Source organism: Calidris pugnax, unplaced genomic scaffold (assembly GCF_001431845.1).
Source record: "Calidris pugnax isolate Ruff unplaced genomic scaffold, ASM143184v1 scaffold274, whole genome shotgun sequence".
NCBI classification, from domain to species: Eukaryota; Metazoa; Chordata; class Aves; order Charadriiformes; family Scolopacidae; genus Calidris; species Calidris pugnax.
Genome location: NW_015091009.1, coordinates 638,520 through 663,973, shown reverse-complemented (window position 1 = coordinate 663,973; position 25,454 = coordinate 638,520). Strand labels below are relative to the sequence as shown.

At 35.2% G+C, this 25,454-nt stretch overlaps 1 protein-coding gene across 1 annotated transcript in view; it reads left to right on the top strand.

The window, feature by feature from the left end:
- UGGT2 (UDP-glucose glycoprotein glucosyltransferase 2) overlaps nt 1-24,913 on the top strand; it is a 108,567-nt gene extending 83,654 nt beyond the window's left edge. Inside the window, exons 32-40 of the mRNA XM_014955635.1 lie at nt 1,134-1,219; nt 2,775-2,873; nt 4,157-4,241; nt 4,676-4,858; nt 7,526-7,686; nt 7,940-8,054; nt 11,395-11,511; nt 12,770-12,914; nt 24,042-24,913. Coding sequence (XP_014811121.1) covers nt 1,134-1,219; nt 2,775-2,873; nt 4,157-4,241; nt 4,676-4,858; nt 7,526-7,686; nt 7,940-8,054; nt 11,395-11,511; nt 12,770-12,914; nt 24,042-24,064 — 1,014 coding nt within the window. The 3' untranslated portion in view covers nt 24,065-24,913. The remainder of the gene's footprint in view (nt 1-1,133; nt 1,220-2,774; nt 2,874-4,156; nt 4,242-4,675; nt 4,859-7,525; nt 7,687-7,939; nt 8,055-11,394; nt 11,512-12,769; nt 12,915-24,041) is intronic.
- The last annotated feature ends 541 nt before the right edge of the window (nt 24,914-25,454 follow it).

Here is a 25,454-nt window from a genome sequence, read left to right as displayed (position 1 = left end):
TGTGTAACTCTGGAGCATGATGGGCCTGCCATAAAACCACAGAGAAAGGAGGAAAGGGTACCATTTGGGTCAAAGACGGTTGGACAAGATGATCTTTAAGGTCCCTTCCAACCTAGAAGATTCTGTGAAAGCAGGAAAATTATTCTATGTGAAAGGTGGTACCTATTAAGCTTGTAACTAGAATGTGTAAGCTCTCATTCAGTTGAACTGTTGAATCACTTCAGCAACACTTAGGATGTGGCTTCAGAAGCATTAGCTAAAAAGACACACGATGTGGTGTGAACAGAAATCTGTAAGCGTTAGCTTGAGTGTATTAAAGTGAAATTAATATGGTTAGAATTGAATATGTTCAAACTCTTAGTGTTTTAAAAGCTATTTGGGTTTCACAAACAATTAGGTTTCCTTTAATCAATGAAATTAAGGTCAGCGAACAAAATTAATTTGAAACCTTTATTAAGCATCTGGGTAAGAAAGCAGAAATTGCTTAAGTTGGGCAGGAGAGTGACAGATTTGTCGCCTTCTCCTTGTGAAGGACTTCTGAGAATCAGTTTCCCTTCAGGTAAGTTCCATGAACGTGGTGGGACACCCTGCTACCCTTCTCCCAGCTGGTGGCTGGATCACAAACTCGTGAGGGAAGAAAATGAGATACGATTCCCTACATTTTTAGTGCTAAAAGGTTCATAGTACCCTAAGTTCCCATTCCCTGCCTGATGCACACAGTTTGGCTATGGTATCTTCACACCACCCCACTCTCTGTGCTGGTCTTTTCCCACCTTAGAATCTGCTGACTCTTAAGATGGCAAGTTATGTAGCTATGGTAGAATATATTCCCTGAGTATCAGCTGCACTCCACCCTGGAAGTTTCTTCAATGCTGAACCTTTTCTTAGAAATGTGAATATAGCTTTAATTTCTAAGTCACCTCCAGCAAGTTCTGTACATAGTTTAAAAGTATGAAACGACATTTTTTCTGTTCAGTTTAATGCAGTTCAGTAAGTATTTTACTGAAATAGAAATTGGTAAGATGTTGGTCCAGCTCTAGCCTGTAAGTACGCCATAATTAGATATCATAACTGAAGTAATTATTATCAACTAACTTCCCAAATAACACAAATACATTTGTTTTAATGACTAGGTACAGAAAAAGCCTGATAAAGTGAATGAAGATCTCCTTACTGATGGAACAACAGGAAAAAAAGGAAATCAAGAATCAGTCACAAGGTAATGCATAATTTGCTTATTCGTTTACCATGCCAGGACATGTTTATTAATATTCATAGCAAGTAAATGTTTCTTACTTAATAGTGATACAAATATATAAAAAGGCTCCCCAAGGGATTTATAATGTAGATACTATTTTGTGGTGCCCTGCAACAACTTTATCTCTAAGTTGGAGGGAGAGCGATTTGATGGGTGGATTGTGCAGTAGATGAGGAATTGGTTGGATGGTTGCACCCAGAGGGTAGTGGTCAACAGCTCAGTGTCCAGATGGAGATTGGTGAAGGTGCAGCCTTCTGACATCTCAGCTTTGTGTTAGTGGAGTGATGTGAATTCCTTTAAATATGTTGGAGGTCTGAGGCTTGTCTCATTTGCTTTTAAAGATTATGAGGGATACTTATTTTTATACTTTTTAAAGCATGCTGTTAAAAGGGCTCTAACCAGAAGAAAAAATTAATGGGAGTGACTCACAATCCAAGTGTGTGAGGAATGACTCATCTCAAAAAAAAAAAGAGATTATTGAGGTGAATCTCTAAGAATATAAAACCATACTGTAACCACTTTGGCTAAGGCAGCTTTTTCTGAGATCTGTGACGCGGTGCTGTGGGGGAGACTGCAGCCACCAGCTCCCAGCTCCCTGTGCTGGAAGGCAAACATGACTGAAAAAACCAGTCATGGTAGACTTTGGTATTCAAAGCAAACAAAGAATGCTGTGCAGCAGAAACAGAAAACCTCTGGACAGCAGACCTCAGAGATATAGGGTAGCTTGGTGGGAGAGTAATTGCATTAATTTAAGGAAGAACTCAGCAAGTATTATGGAAAACACTCAGGAAATCTCACCACCACAGACCATTGAATGTTATGAGAGCATTCTGCAACAAGCTACTACTCCTGAGCCTTGTCATTTGCTGTTTTTAAGGTACTGGGCTAAATATGTGGTTTGGCTGGTGTGGCCAGCTTTATATTATCTTCATTCTGTATTTTAGAGTATATATTCAACTCAACCACTTACGGGGCTCTGCAGACATAATTTAGCTCAAGAATATGCATTGGTTCTTCTGATGCAGAATGCACATATATGAAGCGTGAAAAAAAAACCAAACTGTTGCCTATTTTAAAAATGACCACTTCTCAAGATATTCTGGCTCTGTGTATTGCTGATTATTTTGCTATGTGGAGTTCTTGCCAAATTTGGGTTCTCTTTGTTTGAAAATATTGGAGGCTGCAGTTGTGCCATCATTTGTCCTGAGCGACTGGGTATAAGGTGTTGCTTCCAAAAGATTTTGGTATCACAGGCATGTGCAATGGGAATAAAATATAGGTGTATTTAGTTCCTATAGGATAAGCATTAAGAATATCTGTCTCCAACATTTAAGGTAGGAGAAATGTCTTCCTTTTATTATTTTTCTTAAAAATTTTAAGTAGGTTTTTAAAAAATACTTCTTTTGTGTGTATTCTTAGTTTTGATTCTTTTATGAGCTTAATGGTAATGACATACTATTTTCTTTCTGCTGAATGTTTACTTTATATAATAATCTGAGGGTCTTTCTTTTATTAGATTTTCAGAAGACATTCCAGCAGAGGAGAAGGAAAAGAAAAGTGATATTCTTAACATTTTTTCAGTCGCTTCAGGTCATTTGTATGAACGTTTTTTAAGGTAAGGAAAAGTTAAAGGGAAACAAGAATTTCATAGCAATACTGCAAACTTTCATCCGAAAACTAAGCAGCTAAAAGAAACTTACTTTTTTAACAAGTAAATTGTCAAAGCACAGAAAAGTTGTATACAGTGAGGACTAAATTCATCTTTGTTTGAGAACAAAGTGATTTGATGTATAGATGTTCAAAAACGCCATTATCCTTTGAAGAAAGAAAAATGTTCTCTTGTGTCTTTCATGAGTGCATGTGTGAAGTGTGAACACAAAAGATGAAATTCAGCATCTCTTTATAAAGACATGGCAGAAGTGGCTTCATTAGAGCTGTATCTATGTTTAGTTCAAACTGTGGGTACTCCTACACGCACGTATGGCCTTACTTCAGTGTTCATTCAATGAGCAGTGATTGCTTTGAAGGAAATCTTACAGTACAGCCTAATCTGGTCACAACCAGCTCTGTTACTTTTCTGATTTGACTGCTTGTCTGCAGGTGTCAGGTGTAGGGGTTTTCCTATCCTAACGTGGAATTTCACAATTCGTTCATGCATATTTATTTGGAAAGCAGCATTTTTGTATGTATTGATTTTTATTTCTTAGTAATCCGATGCGGTTTGAACATCGGCATTTCTCTCCTTCAACCTACAACAACCTTCATAAAAGGAAAGACTCATTTATTCTAAAGGAGAAAAAAACCCCCAATATTAAAACATCCTACATACTTCTTTACCTCACTTTATTACTTCTTGATTTTTAAGGCAGATTTGACCTTGCGTAAAGTTGTAAGGCGTTGCTTATCTGTCTGGCTACACCAAACAAATGCCATAATAGTGAAAAAAAAAAAAGAACCCAAAATAGTGATTCTTGCAGTTACCAAGGCTTTTCTGAAGAGAATCTTAACTTGATCTATGCTTTCTATTTCCCACTGCTTTTCTTTTCAGCAACCTTATTAAACTCAACTTATTTTAGAACACATTGGTTATCTCAGTTGCCAAGTTAATATAAGGTATTAATTGGTATTCTAATTTTGTCAGGCACCTCTCAGAATAAAACTTGTTAACAGATCCACTTTTGAAATTGTTCCTTCTAATGTTGCTTAGCCAATCTGGATTGAATAAACCCATCTTGGAGACATGCTCTTCAAAGCTTTTTATTTGAAATAGACAGAAATTTCTGCTTAAACTGGGTTAAAGAAAATTATACTTAGAAAGCTCTAGCACCTTTTAGGTGGAGTTGAAATTTAATGACCTGTGTGTATTTGTTTGTTTATTATAGACTTATATTTCCACAGAATTATGATGCTTTCTGTCCTACGTCATACAAAAACACCGGTTAAATTTTGGTTTCTGAAAAACTATCTGTCTCCAACATTTAAGGTAGGAGAAATGTCTTCCTTTTATTGTTTTTCTTAAAAATTTTAAGTAGGATTTTAAAAAAAATTACACTTGAATAATTATATAATGTAAATTAAATTTTCACAGTTGGAAATGATCTCTGAATGCATATTAAATACTATTGGTTTTGAAAGTCTCATGAGTAAAGTAGTTCTTTTCTGGAGCCCAAAGCCCAGTGATATATTATAATAATTTATTCTCTTCTGATAGTCTCCCAGAACTTTAAATAAATGCTTTTATATTTGTGTAGTTGAGGATACTGCTAGAACTAAAAAATAACATTTTAAAATACTAATTTATGTAGTTAGTAAGGCAAATACAGCTGCAATTGTGTTGCAAATGTTCATTCTTTGTCCTTTTGAGTCCTCGTGTGTTGCATACTTGTGCAACTAATAGGATTTATGTTCTTTTTCTAGGATGTTATTCCTCATATGGCTAAAAAGTATGGTTTCAAGTATGAGTTAGTACAGTATAAATGGCCCCGCTGGCTTTATCAACAGGCAGAGAAACAAAGGATTATCTGGGGCTACAAAATTCTTTTTTTGGACGTTCTTTTCCCTTTGGCTGTGGATAAAATAATATTTGTCGATGCTGACCAGGTAAGAAAAAATAATGCTGTATAAATTAGATTAGATCTCAGGAAGAAATTCTTTTCTATAAGGGTGGTGAGACACTGGAACAGGTTGCCCAGAGAAGCTGTGGATGCCCCATCCCTGGAGGTGTTCAAGGCCAGGCTGGATGGGGCTTTAAGTAACCTGCTCTAGTGGGAGCTGTCCCTGCCCATGGCAGGGGGAACTTGCTGATCTTCAAGATCCCTTCCACCCCAAACCATTCTATGATTCTATGAAATGTATGAGGAATTCATTTTGGCTTAAATTCATCCCGTTTCATTCTCTGTGGCCATTTTATTGAGATGTTGTTCCTGTAAGACTAATGCAGTTGTACGAGCAGAATCAGTGGTGTTGCAGAACATGTAATACAGTCATTTTACTTGTCTTGAGTCATGTAGAAATTAAGAGCACCACACTGAGCTGCCCTAAGTTGCCTGTGGAGAGAGGCATTTCACCTAAGGCATATTTGAGTGATTGACTCTGGGCTGATTGCGAGAGGACTTCTCCAGTATGGAAGGAGTCTGAGGTGATTAGTTTAGACCATCTGAACAACTTCTAGACGGCTGAAATTTTTCACTATTAATCCTCTCACTTTTTTTCTTGAACTTGTATGCAGTCTTTCACTCAGAAATGAATATTGTATAATATACTGAAAGGTAACATGCTGTCTTAAAGTGACAAGACATTTGAAGAGAGCATCACATGATTATTGAAAACCTCAGAACAAATATTACATATTTCTTGTCCTTTTCCAATGCTTGAGAATAAATGAAATTTGGATGTAGCAAAGCAGACTGTAACTTTCTGCAGTTTCATTTGGCTACAGTAGAAATGCTCGTTGTCTGTCCTAACTACTTACTGGAAGGATTTCTCTGTATTCCAAAACAGATGAAACTTTTTTTTTTTTACCACTGATAAATTAGATTAGTGGGATTTGATGGAAGAATGATTGATTAGTAAATAAAGGGCATTTGTAAAATGTACTCATAACCAATTTTTAGAAGTACTTTTATACTAGATACAAAGATTTTTCAAACGATGCAATTTGATGCAAATCACAGAAGGATTTTTTAGAAGGGAGATGCTCAGTAGATTTTGAAAGTTACACTCTTCCATGAAGGAATTTAATATTGAGCGACCAGGAATATTGGTCCATGAGTTAAAAATACTTTGTTCATTTTATTTAATTTACTTATTAAATGTGTTTGTATAATATACTGAAAGGTAACATGCTGTCTTGAAGTGACAAGACATTGAAGAGTGCATCACATGATTATTGAAAACCTCAGAACAAATATTACGTATTTCTTGTCCTTTTCCAACGCTTGAGAATAAATTAAATTTGGATGTAGCAAAGCAGACTGTAACTTTCTACAGTTTCATCTGGCTACAGTAGAAATGTTCATTGTCCGTCCTAACTACTTACTGTAAGGATTTCTCTGTATTCCAAAACAGATGAAACTTTTTTTTACCACTGATAAATTAGATTAGTGGGATTTGATGGAAGAATGATTGATTAGTAAACAAAGGGCATTTGTAAAATGTCCTCATAACCAATTTTTAAAAGTACTTCACTACTAGATACAAAGATTTTTCAAACGATGCAATTTGATGCAAATCACAGAAGGATTTTTTAGAAGGGAGATGCTCAGTAGATTTTGAAAGTTACACTCTTGCATGAAGGAATTTAATATTGAGCAACCGGGAATATTGGTCCATGAATTAAAAATACTTTGCTCCTTTTATTTAATTTACTTATTAAATGTGCTACACAGATGGCCACAGAATAACCACTTCTTTTTTCCTTGAACAATAATATGGTAAATACTATTCCAAGTGGAAATCTTTATTTGTACTTCACTGTTGTAGTGTCTTAGTTGTTTTTTTTTGTAACATGCTGTCTTAAAGTGACAAGACATTTGAAGAGAGCATCACATGATTATTGAAAACCTCAGAACAAATATTACATATTTCTTGTCCTTTTCCAATGCTTGAGAATAAATGAAATTTGGATGTAGCAAAGCAGACTGTAACTTTCTGCAGTTTCATTTGGCTACAGTAGAAATGCTCGTTGTCTGTCCTAACTACTTACTGGAAGGATTTCTCTGTATTCCAAAACAGATGAAACTTTTTTTTACCACTGATAAATTAGATTAGTGGGATTTGATGGAAGAATGATTGATTAGTAAACAAAGGGCATTTGTAAAATGTCCTCATAACCAATTTTTAAAAGTACTTCACTACTAGATACAAAGATTTTTCAAACGATGCAATTTGATGCAAATCACAGAAGGATTTTTTAGAAGGGAGATGCTCAGTAGATTTTGAAAGTTACACTCTTCCATGAAGGAATTTAATATTGAGCGACCAGGAATATTGGTCCATGAGTTAAAAATACTTTGTTCATTTTATTTAATTTACTTATTAAATGTGTTACACAGATGGCCACAGAATAACCACTTCTTTTTTCCTTGAACAATAATATGGTAGATACTATTCCAGTGGAAATCTTTATTTGTAATTCACTGTTATAGTGTCTTAGTTGATTTTTCTAAAATTAAAATTAAACTTTGGGAAGCTTGCTGCGATAACCACTCTCAAATACATGCCTTAAAAATAGTATTAAATTATAAAAATAAAGATATTTTTATTTAGATTGTGAGAAGTGACCTAAAAGAACTCAGAGATCTGGATCTGAATGGAGCTCCCTACGGATACACACCTTTCTGCGACAGCCGTAAAGAAATGGACGGGTACCGGTTCTGGAAGTCGGGATACTGGGCATCACATCTTGGGAAAAGGAAATACCATATTAGGTAGGATAAATCCTCATATGTTTTTGTGCAGTTTGTCAATTTGATTTAAATCTGGGTCTTGGTGTTAATCACCAAGGCATGAATTCTGATGACATACTGATTTTGCTTTTTTATTGTAGCTTCAGCCACTTAATTAAAAAAAAAATTCCTTTTAGGACGGGAACAGGTTTTGGTTTCTTGTTACTTTTATTAATGCTATCAAAAAAGAAGGTGAAACTCCACAAGACTTAATTCTTTTGTTTGTCTTTGGTAGTGCCTTATATGTTGTGGATCTTAAGAAGTTCAGGAAGATTGCAGCAGGAGACAGGCTTCGGGGCCAGTACCAGGCTCTTAGTCAAGATCCAAACAGCCTGTCAAATCTAGATCAGGTATATATGGCTTTAAGCAATTTGGGGTTTATTTTCGTTATCTTTCTCAATATGCATGGAATCATTTTGTAACATACACACTGAGATACGTAATTCTGAAACTATTGGCCCTTTACTGCTATTTTAGCACATTCTCAGCTATGCATATGAGCACAGTTCAGAAAACTGAACACTAAATGATGACTACTTCAAGTAATTGTTTAATATGAAAAAAAATAGGAGAAAACAGCATAGTGGACTGCCATCCTTTATTTCTAGTTGTTCTATGTGCATTTGTGTTTTTCTAATGCTAATCCTATATTCTGATAATGGTAATTATATTCTTATTTAGCAAGAGCTTTTTCCTCCTCTTCTTTTTTTCCATCAATGTAAATTTAATTTTTGTAAGCTAACTGCTAACACACTCTACTGGTTGCTGGACATCCTCACCCTGGGGTGACTGTAGGTCTTCATTTATGTAACTCCACCTATTTTTAAAGGTAGGTCAGGTAAGTCTGGGTGCAAGTCACAAGTATGTAAGTAGATCCCAGAACATCCTCACCCTGGGGTGACTGTAGGTCTTCATTTATGTAACTCCACCAATTTTTAAAGGTAGGTCAGGTAAGTCAGGGTGCAAGTCACAAGTAAGTAGATCCCAGCTGTACAGAACATACTTAAATTTATTATTTTCTTCTGTAGTGGAGATTCTTAAACTCAGTAGAAGATTGATAACACAGCTTGTCTGATCTCTGCCTGTGTAAATGATGCCTTTTATTTGTGTCTCTCTTTGGGGGAACTTCAGAAGGCTTCATAAGTGAGATGGTCCCTGCTTTCATAATTTTCCTTGTGGAATTGCTAAAGCACAAAAGGTTTTTACCTGCCGATAGCTGTAAAGGGATCCTACAGCAACAAAGCCCACATCTCTCTGTGCCTGAATCCCACCCCCTTATTCTGCAAGGAAATTCTTCTCGCTTACATAAGTAGATTATTACCACCTGCAATTTTTCCAGAAATAAAACTAAAAATTGAAAATAGCAGTTCTTACAATGCTGGACAAAGAAAAGTGGAAATACAGCTACACTACAAACTTGAACTACAGCCTTAAGCTGTAGCTGTGAAGAGCAAAAGACTGATACAACATCAAGAGTCAGATTTTTACCTCTTTTCTGGGCAACAGAATGACGTGTTGGGCCTGTGTCACACACTTAAGGGTCCTGATGTGATACAGCTGGATGTTTTTCAAATATATTCCTGCCCATATTGCAAGGTGTCTTTCAGAAAGACCTTTAAGCTCGTTACAGGGCTTCCACCATAATGTTGCTTTTCAGTAATAGTAATTAGTTTAATCTAATGTGCTCAAAATATTAATAATGTATTATTTTTAAGATTTTTGTTTTCGATTGCAGTATTAATACATGACACCATATATATCTCTTAACAAGTCTGTTGGATCCCTCAGCACATCAGCGCTGAGAGCAGAGGTTAAGGCAGCTAAATCTTGGCAGAACAGAATTGGAATTATTTGGAAAGGGGAATATTTCAAAGTAATATTTTTGCAGTTATCTACTCTCTGACAGTATTGATAGGAATCACTCTCTGTCTTCATTGCTACTTCTTCCACCAAATACAGCAACATTCCTGGAAATACAAACCACAGTGCAATATATTTTACAAGAGTCCTGGAGAGTTTTTACCTACTGATAAGTGTGCATTATGATAATTTTTTTTTCTTCTTATTTTAATTATCTGGCTGGAGTGTTCATTGCCCTTCTCAAAGAAGCAGCAATCTCAGCTCTTGGCTCATCTGCCAGCACTGATGCCTTCACGGGTAGTAGCTAAGGTTATGCCAATATACACCACAAAATAGAAGTAGATAGAGTGGAAAAAAAATTTAAATGCCAAGGAGAGCAAGTAAAGAGCTCCTAGGGAGAAAAATTGCACATGATAAAAACTAGACTTCTAGTACAGTGTATTTAATTGTACATTTTAAAGAGAAGCGTGGAAATGTCTGTGTAGATGACAAAACAAATACTTGACGAACATTTATACTAATAGCAATTCATTAAAAACAGAAAATTAACCATCTTGTTCTTTACTTAAAGAATAAAAATCAGAAGAGAAGAATACAAGACTAATTCTTTTATTAAGAGGTGATGTTTTTCTATTTTTAAATTGAGAGTTTATTTTCTAATAAAGATGGTGCTGCAGAGGAGTTCCCCTTTAAAACTGTAGGTTATTTATTTGACTAAATGTGAAAAGAGTCGCATTGTAAATCAACTTGAAGCACAACTTTGAAATGTTGTTTGTGAAAATCTAGAAGACTTTCATTTCAGCAGTTTACATATTTTGAATAAACAAGAATTTTGGCACTGGCAGTAAACAATCTCTTCTTACCTTTGTTCATTTATTTTTTTGATTCATGAATATTTCCCCTTTCATCTTCTAGATGTATTTTAGTGGTTTTGAGGATAAAACACTTTATTGTGAAAGGATAAGCAAATTTTTGTTTAGATTTTTTTTTCTATTTACTTTAAATCCTAGATCTAGCAGCTGACTTTCTACTTTTTGCTCCATATAACAAGTTGTAAATTCACAACTTTGCGAGTTACTGCAGTTACTCAGGAATTCTGATTTCATTTAGAAAAGTCAGAGAGACACAACAGAAGACCAGTCTCTCTTCTCTTGAAATTGAGATGGTGATAAACCATTTATTTTGTCTTCCAAAAACTCGTAGAATTGAAGTTTTTCAAAAAATAAAGAATTTAAATCGATGTTTAATGTCTTGGCACTCTCTGTGTACTTCTATTTGATGTAATTTTTGTGCACTAATTTCTCTATTTGTGTTAAATTACACGCTTTTCATAATGCAGCTATATGTGCTGGTTTATTCTGTCACATTTAGTAAAGTGAATGGGCAAAATAAGAAGTAACCAATACTTATTTGAGAGCTGAAATTGATTTTTTTGGAAGTGTAATGTAGGGGTTGCAGAAGTGAAAGAGCTTACGAATGGATCTACCAATTATACCTGTTATTTTTCACCACGGCCAGAGTACGTGCAGCAGCCTGTGACCTCCTGAGGTTCCTTCTCATTTGTAAATGCTGTTCCCTGCTTTCAGCAAGAGACTGGCTTGGAGTTTTCATGAGAGTACATGACTACATAGTAAAGGTTTCAAAAGCAAAACAATGGGGGAAAAAAAAAAGGAAAATTTAAGTAAAAAAGGAAACATAAGAAGGAGGAAATAATATAAGAACAATTTGTAGAAATGGTAATAGGCAAAGATATTCTGTTTTTAAGTAGTTGCTTGATAACCAGATACATCAAATGCAATGCTAACTTATGATTTTACAAAATTTCTACAGGATCTTCCCAATAATATGATTCATCAAGTAGCCATTAAGTCTCTCCCTCAGGAGTGGCTTTGGTGTGAAACCTGGTGTGATGATGAGTCCAAGAAAAAGGCTAAAACAATAGACTTGGTGAGTTGCTTTTGAGTTAAATTCGTTTTCTAGATTAAAAAACTCTGCTTTAATTCCTGTGGTTTTTGAAATATGCTCTTGAAGGCACTGGAACACTACTTCCCTTCCCCTACAATACAGCAACTTTTCTTCTTTCCTCCAAGACCTCTTCTGCTTCTTCTGTACCAAATTTGCCTATGTTGAAGCTGAAAACTGTACCCCAAAATTGAATGTTGCTCCTTTTAAGTGGACAGGATTGGGGTTTTTCACACCTGTGCATGTATTTTCCTTATCTTTTTTCCCCATGTTCAGCCAGGTTAGTGGAACACTGATGAATTACTGTTAATTGTCTGGGCACTGTGTGCTGCTCTTGTGCTTCCTACCCAGGAGGTTCCTCCAGAACCCTCTGTGTAGAGGACTTAATATTATGTTGCTTTTCTCTGTCCATTTCCACACTATAAACAGGAGATAAAGCAGAGCTTAAAAACTAATTCTGAGGAGACTGTCCTTATTTAGAAAGAACAAAGTGTCCTTCTTTGGGAATGGAAACAGGGAGAGAAAATGTTCTTCTCTGTCATTATTACCTTATCTCCTTTTTTCCCCATTTTCATTTTTTGACATCCCCCATGCACTGTAAGTGATATTTCAGAGACATAATTCTGATGAAAAACAGACAGTTGGAAGCTGGTGCAACTAATTCAGTATGTAAATAGTTTTGTTTTCTTTGTGTCTTTACAGTTTTTAAAATAAGCTTTTTTTGGTGCACTGTAGACGAGTGCTCTCTGTTCACAAAAGACTGAAATTAAGTTACTAGACCTTCTTCTGATCCCCATTATCATGTATCACTTTTTATTAGGATTTCTATTCATGTGATTTTACGGACGTAATCAATACATTTTCTAAACAACACTAGAGGAAGCATCACAAACTTAATAAAAAACATCAGATTTAATATCAATGTGCTTATGTGTATCTTGTATCTCCCTGTATAACTTAGTAGTCATGTCTCTGCTATCCATACAGTCAGGAGCATATGGAGAAGTAACAGCATTTACAATAAAATGGTTTGAGTTTTTTAAACAGGGTTTACTTACGATTTGGTTCATGTGATTTAATTTTTTATTTTTTTAAAAAATTATTAATATCGAGTTAACTGACCTTGCACACTGCCCTTCAATGCAATTATAAATGCTGACAAAAATTAGTTTAGGTAAGCTCATTGGAAAGGTGATATTTTCACATTTGCTTCATTTACATCTCGTATGTTTTAAATTTTCAGTGCAACAACCCCCAAACCAAAGAACCCAAACTAAAGGCTGCGGCGCGGATAGTTCCCGAATGGGTTGACTATGACTCTGAGATACGAACGTTAATACAGCAAATTGAAAAAAAGAAGAAAAATCTAACATCGTTCTTTCAGAAAGGTAATTTACCTGAATATTAATCTGTTAGCTTTTAAAAAATAAATATGAATATATTGAAATGAAGGTTGGAGTCAGTAGGCACAAATATTGTATATGTGTAATTTCCCTTGGTCGTAGAGAAATTGTGTGGGTTTGAAGAGTCGTGTGATGCTGCTTTACACAGGAGTGACACTGAGAGGATAAAATCTTTTGTTTCATGCCAGCATCTATGAGACAATTGAGAGGTGTCCTATTCTTGGACCTCAGACACAACCAGCTGTTCCACATCGTTTGGGCCATAAATACTAAATAATCACACAGAATCACAGAATCATAGTGGTTGGAAGGGACCTCAGAGATCGAGTCCAACCACAAAAAAAAAAAAACAAACAAAAACAAACAAAAAAAATACCACCCCCCCCCTAAACACACAACAACAACAACAACCAAACCAAAAACCATCACCCACAGCAGAAACAGAAAACCTCTGGACAGGCGTCCTCAGATATAGGGTAGTTTTGCGGGAGAGTAATTGCGTTAATTTAAGGAAGAACTCAGCAAGTATTATGAAAAACACTCAGGAAATCTCACCACCACAGACCATTGAATGTTATGAGAGCATTCTGCAACAAGCTACTACTCCTGAGCCTTGTCATTTGCTGTTTTTAAGGTACTGGGCTAAATATGTGGTTTGGCTGGTGTGGCCAGCTTTATATTATCTTCATTCTGTATTTTAGAGTATATATTCAACTCAACCACTTACGGGGCTCTGCAGACATAATTTAGCTCAAGAATATGCATTGGTTCTTCTGATGCAGAATGCACATATATGAAGCGTGAAAAAAAAAAACAAACTGTTGCCTATTTTAAAAATGACCACTTCTCAAGATATTCTGGCTCTGTGTATTGCTGATTATTTTGCTATGTGGAGTTCTTGCCAAATTTGGGTTCTCTTTGTTTGAAAATATTGGAGGCTGCAGTTGTGCCATCATTTGTCCTGAGCGACTGGGTATAAGGTGTTGCTTCCAAAAGATTTTGGTATCACAGGCATGTGCAATGGGAATAAAATATAGGTGTATTTAGTTCCTATAGGATAAGCATTAAGAATATCTGTCTCCAACATTTAAGGTAGGAGAAATGTCTTCCTTTTATTATTTTTCTTAAAAATTTTAAGTAGGTTTTTAAAAAATACTTCTTTTGTGTGTATTCTTAGTTTTGATTCTTTTATGAGCTTAATGGTAATGACATACTATTTTCTTTCTGCTGAATGTTTACTTTATATAATAATCTGAGGGTCTTTCTTTTATTAGATTTTCAGAAGACATTCCAGCAGAGGAGAAGGAAAAGAAAAGTGATATTCTTAACATTTTTTCAGTCGCTTCAGGTCATTTGTATGAACGTTTTTTAAGGTAAGGAAAAGTTAAAGGGAAACAAGAATTTCATAGCAATACTGCAAACTTTCATCCGAAAACTAAGCAGCTAAAAGAAACTTACTTTTTTAACAAGTAAATTGTCAAAGCACAGAAAAGTTGTATACAGTGAGGACTAAATTCATCTTTGTTTGAGAACAAAGTGATTTGATGTATAGATGTTCAAAAACGCCATTATCCTTTGAAGAAAGAAAAATGTTCTCTTGTGTCTTTCATGAGTGCATGTGTGAAGTGTGAACACAAAAGATGAAATTCAGCATCTCTTTATAAAGACATGGCAGAAGTGGCTTCATTAGAGCTGTATCTATGTTTAGTTCAAACTGTGGGTACTCCTACACGCACGTATGGCCTTACTTCAGTGTTCATTCAATGAGCAGTGATTGCTTTGAAGGAAATCTTACAGTACAGCCTAATCTGGTCACAACCAGCTCTGTTACTTTTCTGATTTGACTGCTTGTCTGCAGGTGTCAGGTGTAGGGGTTTTCCTATCCTAACGTGGAATTTCACAATTCGTTCATGCATATTTATTTGGAAAGCAGCATTTTTGTATGTATTGATTTTTATTTCTTAGTAATCCGATGCGGTTTGAACATCGGCATTTCTCTCCTTCAACCTACAACAACCTTCATAAAAGGAAAGACTCATTTATTCTAAAGGAGAAAAAAACCCCCAATATTAAAACATCCTACATACTTCTTTACCTCACTTTATTACTTCTTGATTTTTAAGGCAGATTTGACCTTGCGTAAAGTTGTAAGGCGTTGCTTATCTGTCTGGCTACACCAAACAAATGCCATAATAGTGAAAAAAAAAAAAGAACCCAAAATAGTGATTCTTGCAGTTACCAAGGCTTTTCTGAAGAGAATCTTAACTTGATCTATGCTTTCTATTTCCCACTGCTTTTCTTTTCAGCAACCTTATTAAACTCAACTTATTTTAGAACACATTGGTTATCTCAGTTGCCAAGTTAATATAAGGTATTAATTGGTATTCTAATTTTGTCAGGCACCTCTCAGAATAAAACTTGTTAACAGATCCACTTTTGAAATTGTTCCTTCTAATGTTGCTTAGCCAATCTGGATTGAATAAACCCATCTTGGAGACATGCTCTTCAAAGCTTTTTATTTGAAATAGACAGAAATTTCTGCTTAAACTGGGTTAAAGAAAATTATACTTAGAAAGCTCTAGCACCTTTTAGGTGGAGTTGAAATTTAATGACCTGTGTGTATTTGTTTGTTTATTATAGACTTATATTTCCACAGAATTATGATGCTTTCTGTCCTACGTCATACAAAAACACCGGTTAAATTTTGGTTTCTGAAAAACTATCTGTCTCCAACATTTAAGGTAGGAGAAATGTCTTCCTTTTATTGTTTTTCTTAAAAATTTTAAGTAGGATTTTAAAAAAAATTACACTTGAATAATTATATAATGTAAATTAAATTTTCACAGTTGGAAATGATCTCTGAATGCATATTAAATACTATTGGTTTTGAAAGTCTCATGAGTAAAGTAGTTCTTTTCTGGAGCCCAAAGCCCAGTGATATATTATAATAATTTATTCTCTTCTGATAGTCTCCCAGAACTTTAAATAAATGCTTTTATATTTGTGTAGTTGAGGATACTGCTAGAACTAAAAAATAACATTTTAAAATACTAATTTATGTAGTTAGTAAGGCAAATACAGCTGCAATTGTGTTGCAAATGTTCATTCTTTGTCCTTTTGAGTCCTCGTGTGTTGCATACTTGTGCAACTAATAGGATTTATGTTCTTTTTCTAGGATGTTATTCCTCATATGGCTAAAAAGTATGGTTTCAAGTATGAGTTAGTACAGTATAAATGGCCCCGCTGGCTTTATCAACAGGCAGAGAAACAAAGGATTATCTGGGGCTACAAAATTCTTTTTTTGGACGTTCTTTTCCCTTTGGCTGTGGATAAAATAATATTTGTCGATGCTGACCAGGTAAGAAAAAATAATGCTGTATAAATTAGATTAGATCTCAGGAAGAAATTCTTTTCTATAAGGGTGGTGAGACACTGGAACAGGTTGCCCAGAGAAGCTGTGGATGCCCCATCCCTGGAGGTGTTCAAGGCCAGGCTGGATGGGGCTTTAAGTAACCTGCTCTAGTGGGAGGTGTCCCTGCCCATGGCAGGGGGGTTGGAACTTGATGATCTTCAAGATCCCTTCCAACCCAAACCATTCTATGATTCTATGAAATGTATGAGGAATTCATTTTGGCTTAAATTCATCCCGTTTCATTCTCTGTGGCCATTTTATTGAGATGTTGTTCCTGTAAGACTAATGCAGTTGTACGAGCAGAATCAGTGGTGTTGCAGAACATGTAATACAGTCATTTTACTTGTCTTTAGTCGTGTAGAAATTAAGAGCACCACACTGAGCTGCCCTAAGTTGCCTGTGGAGAGAGGCATTTCACCTAAGGCATATTTGAGTGATTGACTCTGGGCTGATTGCGAGAGGACTTCTCCAGTATGGAAGGAGTCTGAGGTGATTAGTTTAGACCATCTGAACAACTTCTAGACGGCTGAAATTTTTCACTATTAATCCTCTCACTTTTTTTCTTGAACTTGTATGCAGTCTTTCACTCAGAAATGAATATTGTATAATATACTGAAAGGTAACATGCTGTCTTGAAGTGACAAGACATTGAAGAGTGCATCACATGATTATTGAAAACCTCAGAACAAATATTACGTATTTCTTGTCCTTTTCCAACGCTTGAGAATAAATTAAATTTGGATGTAGCAAAGCAGACTGTAACTTTCTACAGTTTCATCTGGCTACAGTAGAAATGTTCATTGTCCGTCCTAACTACTTACTGTAAGGATTTCTCTGTATTCCAAAACAGATGAAACTTTTTTTTACCACTGATAAATTAGATTAGTGGGATTTGATGGAAGAATGATTGATTAGTAAACAAAGGGCATTTGTAAAATGTCCTCATAACCAATTTTTAAAAGTACTTCACTACTAGATACAAAGATTTTTCAAACGATGCAATTTGATGCAAATCACAGAAGGATTTTTTAGAAGGGAGATGCTCAGTAGATTTTGAAAGTTACACTCTTGCATGAAGGAATTTAATATTGAGCAACCGGGAATATTGGTCCATGAATTAAAAATACTTTGCTCCTTTTATTTAATTTACTTATTAAATGTGCTACACAGATGGCCACAGAATAACCACTTCTTTTTTCCTTGAACAATAATATGGTAAATACTATTCCAAGTGGAAATCTTTATTTGTACTTCACTGTTGTAGTGTCTTAGTTGTTTTTTTTTAAATTAAAATTAAACTTTGGGAAGCTTGCTGCGATAACCACTCTCAAATACATGCCTTAAAAATAGTATTAAATTATAAAAATAAAGATATTTTTATTTAGATTGTGAGAAGTGACCTAAAAGAACTCAGAGATCTGGATCTGAATGGAGCTCCCTACGGATACACGCCCTTCTGCGACAGCCGTAAAGAAATGGACGGGTACCGGTTCTGGAAGTCGGGATACTGGGCATCACATCTTGGGAAAAGGAAATACCATATTAGGTAGGATAAATCCTCATATGTTTTTGTGCAGTTTGTCAATTTGATTTAAATCTGGGTCTTGGTGTTAATCACTAAGGCATGAATTCTGATGACATACTGATTTTGCTTTTTTATTGTAGCTTCAGCCACTTAATTAAAAAAAAAATTCCTTTTAGGACGGGAACAGGTTTTGGTTTCTTGTTACTTTTATTAATGCTATCAAAAAAGAAGGTGAAACTCCACAAGACTTAATTCTTTTGTTTGTCTTTGGTAGTGCCTTATATGTTGTGGATCTTAAGAAGTTCAGGAAGATTGCAGCAGGAGACAGGCTTCGGGGCCAGTACCAGGCTCTTAGTCAAGATCCAAACAGCCTGTCAAATCTAGATCAGGTATATATGGCTTTAAGCAATTTGGGGTTTATTTTCGTTATCTTTCTCAATATGCATGGAATCATTTTGTAACATACACACTGAGATACGTAATTCTGAAACTATTGGCCCTTTACTGCTATTTTAGCACATTCTCAGCTATGCATATGAGCACAGTTCAGAAAACTGAACACTAAATGATGACTACTTCAAGTAATTGTTTAATATGAAAAAGAATCGGAGAAAATAGCATAGTGGACTGCCATCCTTTATTTCTAGTTGTTCTATGTGCATCTGTGTTTTTCTAATGCTAATCCTATATTCTGATAATGGTAATTATATTCTTATTTAGCAAGAGCTTTTTCCTCCTCTTCTTTTTTTCCATCAATGTAAATTTAATTTTTGTAAGCTAACTGCTAACACACTCTACTGGTTGCTGGACATCCTCACCCTGGGGTGACTGTAGGTCTTCATTTATGTAACTCCACCTATTTTTAAAGGTAGGTCAGGTAAGTCTGGGTGCAAGTCACAAGTATGTAAGTAGATCCCAGATGTACAGAACATACTTAAATTTATTATTTTCTTCTGTAGTGGAGATTCTTAAACTCAGTAGAAGATTGATAACACAGCTTGTCTGATCCCTGCCTGTGTAAATGATGCCTTTTATTTGTGTCTCTCTTTGGGTGAACTTCAGAAGGCTTCATAAGTGAGATGGTCCCTGCTTTCATAATTTTCCTTGTGGAATTGCTAAAGCACAAAAGGTTTTTACCTGCCGATAGCTGTAAAGGGATCCTACAGCAACAAAGCCCACATCTCTCTGTGCCTGCATCCCACCCCCTTATTCTGCAAGGAAATTCTTCTCGCTTACATAAGTAGATTATTACCACCTGCAATTTTTCCAGAAATAAAACTAAAAATTGAAAATAGCAGTTCTTACAATGCTGGACAAAGAAAAGTGGAAATACAGCTACACTACAAACTTGAACTACAGCCTTAAGCTGTAGCTGTGAAGAGCAAAAGACTGATACAACATCAAGAGTCAGATTTTTACCTCTTTTCTGGGCAACAGAATGACGTGTTGGGCCTGTGTCACACACTTAAGGGTCCTGATGTGATACAGCTGGATGTTTTTCAAATATATTCCTGCCCATATTGCAAGGTGTCTTTCAGAAAGACCTTTAAGCTCGTTACAGGGCTTCCACCATAATGTTGCTTTTCAGTAATAGTAATTAGTTTAATCTAATGTGCTCAAAATATTAATAATGTATTATTTTTAAGATTTTTGTTTTCGATTGCAGTATTAATACATGACACCATATATATCTCTTAACAAGTCTGTTGGATCCCTCAGCACATCAGCGCTGAGAGCAGAGGTTAAGGCAGCTAAATCTTGGCAGAACAGAATTGGAATTATTTGGAAAGGGGAATATTTCAAAGTAATATTTTTGCAGTTATCTACTCTCTGACAGTATTGATAGGAATCACTCTCTGTCTTCATTGCTACTTCTTCCACCAAATACAGCAACATTCCTGGAAATACAAACCACAGTGCAATATATTTTACAAGAGTCCTGGAGAGTTTTTACCTACTGATAAGTGTGCATTATGATAATTTTTTTTTCTTCTTATTTTAATTATCTGGCTGGAGTGTTCATTGCCCTTCTCAAAGAAGCAGCAATCTCAGCTCTTGGCTCATCTGCCAGCACTGATGCCTTCACGGGTAGTAGCTAAGGTTATGCCAATATACACCACAAAATAGAAGTAGATAGAGTGGAAAAAAAATTTAAATGCCAAGGAGAGCAAGTAAAGAGCTCCTAGGGAGAAAAATTGCACATGATAAAAACTAGACTTCTAGTACAGTGTATTTAATTGTACATTTTAAAGAGAAGTGTGGAAATGTCTGTGTAGATGACAAAACAAATACTTGACGAACATTTATACTAATAGCAATTCATTAAAAACAGAAAATTAACCATCTTGTTCTTTACTTAAAGAATAAAAATCAGAAGAGAAGAATACAAGACTAATTCTTTTATTAAGAGGTGATGTTTTTCTATTTTTAAATTGAGAGTTTATTTTCTAATAAAGATGGTGCTGCAGAGGAGTTCCCCTTTAAAACTGTAGGTTATTTATTTGACTAAATGTGAAAAGAGTCGCATTGTAAATCAACTTGAAGCACAACTTTGAAATGTTGTTTGTGAAAATCTAGAAGACTTTCATTTCAGCAGTTTACATATTTTGAATAAACAAGAATTTTGGCACTGGCAGTAAACAATCTCTTCTTACCTTTGTTCATTTATTTTTTTGATTCATGAATATTTCCCCTTTCATCTTCTAGATGTATTTTAGTGGTTTTGAGGATAAAACACTTTATTGTGAAAGGATAAGCAAATTTTTGTTTAGATTTTTTTTTCTATTTACTTTAAATCCTGGATCTAGCAGCTGACTTTCTACTTTTTGCTCCATATAACAAGTTGTAAATTCACAACTTTGCGAGTTACTGCAGTTACTCAGGAATTCTGATTTCATTTAGAAAAGTCAGAGAGACACAACAGAAGACCAATCCCTCTTCTCTTGAAACTGAGATGGTGATAAACCATTTATTTTGTCTTCCAAAAACTCGTAGAATTGAAGTTTTTCAAAAAATAAAGAATTTAAATCGATGTTTAATGTCTTGGCACTCTCTGTGTACTTCTATTTGATGTAATTTTTGTGCACTAATTTCTCTATTTGTGTTAAATTACACGCTTTTCATAATGCAGCTATATGTGCTGGTTTATTCTGTCACATTTAGTAAAGTGAATGGGCAAAATAAGAAGTAACCAATACTTATTTGAGAGCTGAAATTGATTTTTTTGGAAGTGTAACGTAGGGGTTGCAGATGTGAAAGAGCTTACGAATGGATCTACCAATTATACCTGTTATTTTTCACCACGGCCAGAGTACGTGCAGCAGCCTGTGACCTCCTGAGGTTCCTTCTCATTTGTAAATGCTGTTCCCTGCTTTCAGCAAGAGACTGGCTTGGAGTTTTCATGAGAGTACATGACTACATAGTAAAGGTTTCAAAAGCAAAACAATGGGGAGAAAAAAAAAAAAGGAAAATTTAAGTAAAAAAGGAAACATAAGAAGGAGGAGATAATATAAAAGCAATTTGTAGGAATGGTAATAGGCAAAGATAGTCTGTTTTTAAGTAGTTGCTTGATAACCAGTTACATCAAATGCAATGCTAACTTATGATTTTACAAAATTTCTACAGGATCTTCCCAATAATATGATTCATCAAGTAGCCATTAAGTCTCTCCCTCAGGAGTGGCTTTGGTGTGAAACCTGGTGTGATGATGAGTCCAAGAAAAAGGCTAAAACAATAGACTTGGTGAGTTGCTTTTGAGTTAAGTTTGTTTTCTAGATTAAAAAACTCTGCTTTAATTCATGTGGTTTTTGAAATATGCTCTGGAAGGCACTGGAACACTACTTCCCTTCCCCTATAATACAGCAACTTTTCTCCTTTCCTCCAAAACCTCTTCTGCTGCTTCTGTACCAAATTTGCCTATGTTGAAGCTGAAAACTGTACCCCAAAATTCAGTGTTGCTCCCTGTAAGTGGACAGGATTGGGGTTTTTCACACCTGGGCATGTATTTTCCTTATCTTTTTTCCCCATGTTCAGCCAGGTTAGTGGAACACTGATGAATTACTGTTAATTGTCTGGGCACTGTGTGCTGCTCTTGTGCTTCCTACCAAGGAGGTTCCTCCAGAACCCTCTGTGTAGAGGACTTAATATTATGTTGCTTTTCTCTGTCCATTTCCACACTATAAACAGGAGATAAAGCAGAGCTTAAAAACTAATTCTGAGGAGACTGTCCTTATTTAGAAAGAACAAAGTGTCCTTCTTTGGGAATGGAAACAGGGAGAGAAAATGTTCTTCTCTGTCATTATTACCTTATCTCCTTTTTTCCCCATTTTCATTTTTTGACATCCCCCATGCACTGTAAGTGATATTTCAGAGACATAATTCTGATGAAAAACAGACAGTTGGAAGCTGGTGCAACTAATTCAGTATGTAAATAGTTTTGTTTTCTTTGTGTCTTTACAGTTTTTAAAATAAGCTTTTTTTGGTGCACTGTAGACGAGTGCTCTCTGTTCACAAAAGACTGAAATTAAGTTACTAGACCTTCTTCTGATCCCCATTATCATGTATCACTTTTTATTAGGATTTCTATTCATGTGATTTTACGGACGTAATCAATACATTTTCTAAACAACACTAGAGGAAGCATCACAAACTTAATAAAAAACATCAGATTTAATATCAATGTGCTTATGTGTATCTTGTATCTCCCTGTATAACTTAGTAGTCATGTCTCTGCTATCCATACAGTCAGGAGCATATGGAGAAGTAACAGCATTTACAATAAAATGGTTTGAGTTTTTTAAACAGGGTTTACTTACGATTTGGTTCATGTGATTTAATTTTTTATTTTTTTAAAAAATTATTAATATCGAGTTAACTGACCTTGCACACTGCCCTTCAATGCAATTATAAATGCTGACAAAAATTAGTTTAGGTAAGCTCATTGGAAAGGTGATATTTTCACATTTGCTTCATTTACATCTCGTATGTTTTAAATTTTCAGTGCAACAACCCCCAAACCAAAGAACCCAAACTAAAGGCTGCGGCGCGGATAGTTCCCGAATGGGTTGACTATGACTCTGAGATACGAACGTTAATACAGCAAATTGAAAAAGAAAAGAAAAATCTAACATCGTTCTTTCAGAAAGGTAATTTACCTGAATATTAATCTGTTAGCTTTTAAAAAATAAATATGAATATATTGAAATGAAGGTTGGAGTCAGTAGGCACAAATATTGTATATGTGTAATTTCCCTTGGTCGTAGAGAAATTGTGTGGGTTTGAAGAGTCGTGTGATGCTGCTTTACACAGGAGTGACACTGAGAGGATAAAATCTTTTGTTTCATGCCAGCATCTATGAGACAATTGAGAGGTGTCCTATTCTTGGACCTCAGACACAACCAGCTGTTCCACATCGTTTGGGCCATAAATACTAAATAATCACACAGAATCACAGAATCATAGTGGTTGGAAGGGACCTCAGAGATCGAGTCCAACCACAAAAAAAAAAACCAAAACAAAAACAAACAAAAAAAATACCACCCACCCCCTAAACACACAACAACAACAACAACCAAACCAAAAACCATCACCCACCCACACAACATCCCACCACAAACCAATAATCTTGGGCACTAGAGCATGCCCTGAAGAGCCATGTCTACACGTTTCTTAAATACCTCCAGGGATGGTGACTCCACCACCTCCCTGGGCATCAGCTTAGACCTCACTTAGAGAATCTAAAGCTAAATATTTAGTTTACAAATAGATCTTGTTTGGTTTATTTTTTAAATATATTTTTTTTTAAAACTTAGTTAAATAGCACGAGAAAAAATTTTATATAGGACTGCCAATAAGACTTGACTTCTTGGAATAATGTGAAACCAAAAAAACCCAGGTGATCTCAGCTCTCACGGTTGAAGAAAAAACGTAGAAGATAAGTATTTAAGAGTCCAGAGTCAAGGAACAAATTCACTTCTCATTATAAAGTGTTCCTTGTAGGTTTCATTCTTTATGAAAGTTTATGGTCAACTTCTAGTAAGGCTCTAATAATGAAGTCCATGATTGCTGAACTGACTGACTGCCAAAGTAAAGGGCTTTCTCCATGTTTTACCAAACTAGTCATGAGGTCTACATATAACTGGGGTTTATAATTTTATTTTTTTCCCTTTTGTTACAGGTCTTAGGCACGATGAACTTTAGCAGAGCCTGCAGACAGCAATGGTGACAGCTCAGTGGTCTTCTGGGAAAGATCCAATGGAAGCTACGAGTGTTGTTATTTTGGCACTATTTGTAACATTCTTTAATGTCAGGTCAAATATTTTATAACTTATAGTGTTATTTAAAACGTTTTAAATTAAATACAAAAGCAGAAGAGAAATCCACAGGTACTTGATTATCATTATTATTATTTTTTTAACCAGCACAGAGGAGCTTTCCTGGTTTCTTTGGTTTTTTTTCCTTCGCTAAAAGACAGTTTACTCAGAGGATTCTAGAATATAAAGAATGATGTGTTCAACTCTTCAAAGATCTATTGTGTTAGTCTGAGGGAGGGGACACACATTAAATATGTACATGAAAACTGTTTTGTGCATATCATTACATGCATTAAGCTAAATATTTAAATATAAAGAATTTTGGTTATACATCAATAGTTTTGTCTCTGGAGAAATGCAGTGGTCACAAGAAAAAATGTCAGTGTAGCAAAGATTAGACATAAAAAACCCAGCTTGTGTAAATCAGACCACACAAATTTGAGTCAACTTGGAAACTTACTAAAGCAAGGAATGTCACTTTTCATTTTTGATGCCGGATTGCTGTATTCTTACCAATTTTTGAAAAAATAATTTTTGATTTTTAGGCTCCTTTTGGTCACTTTATAGTATGTCATATACTTCCATTATGGTTTTTTGGTTAAGATGATTTTCCAACCAGCATAAATTGCATCAGAAGGTCAGTACCTGGAAGCTACTTCTACTCAGTTTTCATTATCATCGTCCTGTTTAGAATGGAAAATAAAATAATAAAATACGTGAGTAATTTTGACTATCAGTGGTGTCTCATGTATTTTTCTGAGTATGTGCTCACAAAATCATTGCTTTAATGGGCTGCTGACATTTGGATCCTGCCAAAATTGCAGTGGAAAGTTCTTGCAATACACATGTTTGAAAAAAGGGGATTTATTTCTTAAACTGAAATCAGTTCCTTAAATACATACTCCGATGTTTAAGCCGTGCTGGTTTCAAAATAGAGTGGGCATGACCATAAATTCCTACGAGAGCAGCTTAATGCAGTCTTTCAACATGCTTGAAGTTATAAAAGATAAGGGAATTTGCACTAAGTGGGTGAATCCACGATGACTTACATATATTTCCATACCAGCAAATAATTGAATAAATAATAAGAAAAATGAAGCATATTTTGTATGTACTGTCATTGTCCTCGGGTGTCGGTTATTTATAATTAAATACTTGCTCTTACAGTAAGAAAAATCATGCTTTGCTGATATTTTTCAAGTCTAAGTAGTAAGAAATGTGTAGGTTTTTTTACAGGTTTTTATATTTTTTGCCGTATTACCTTACCATTTTGCATT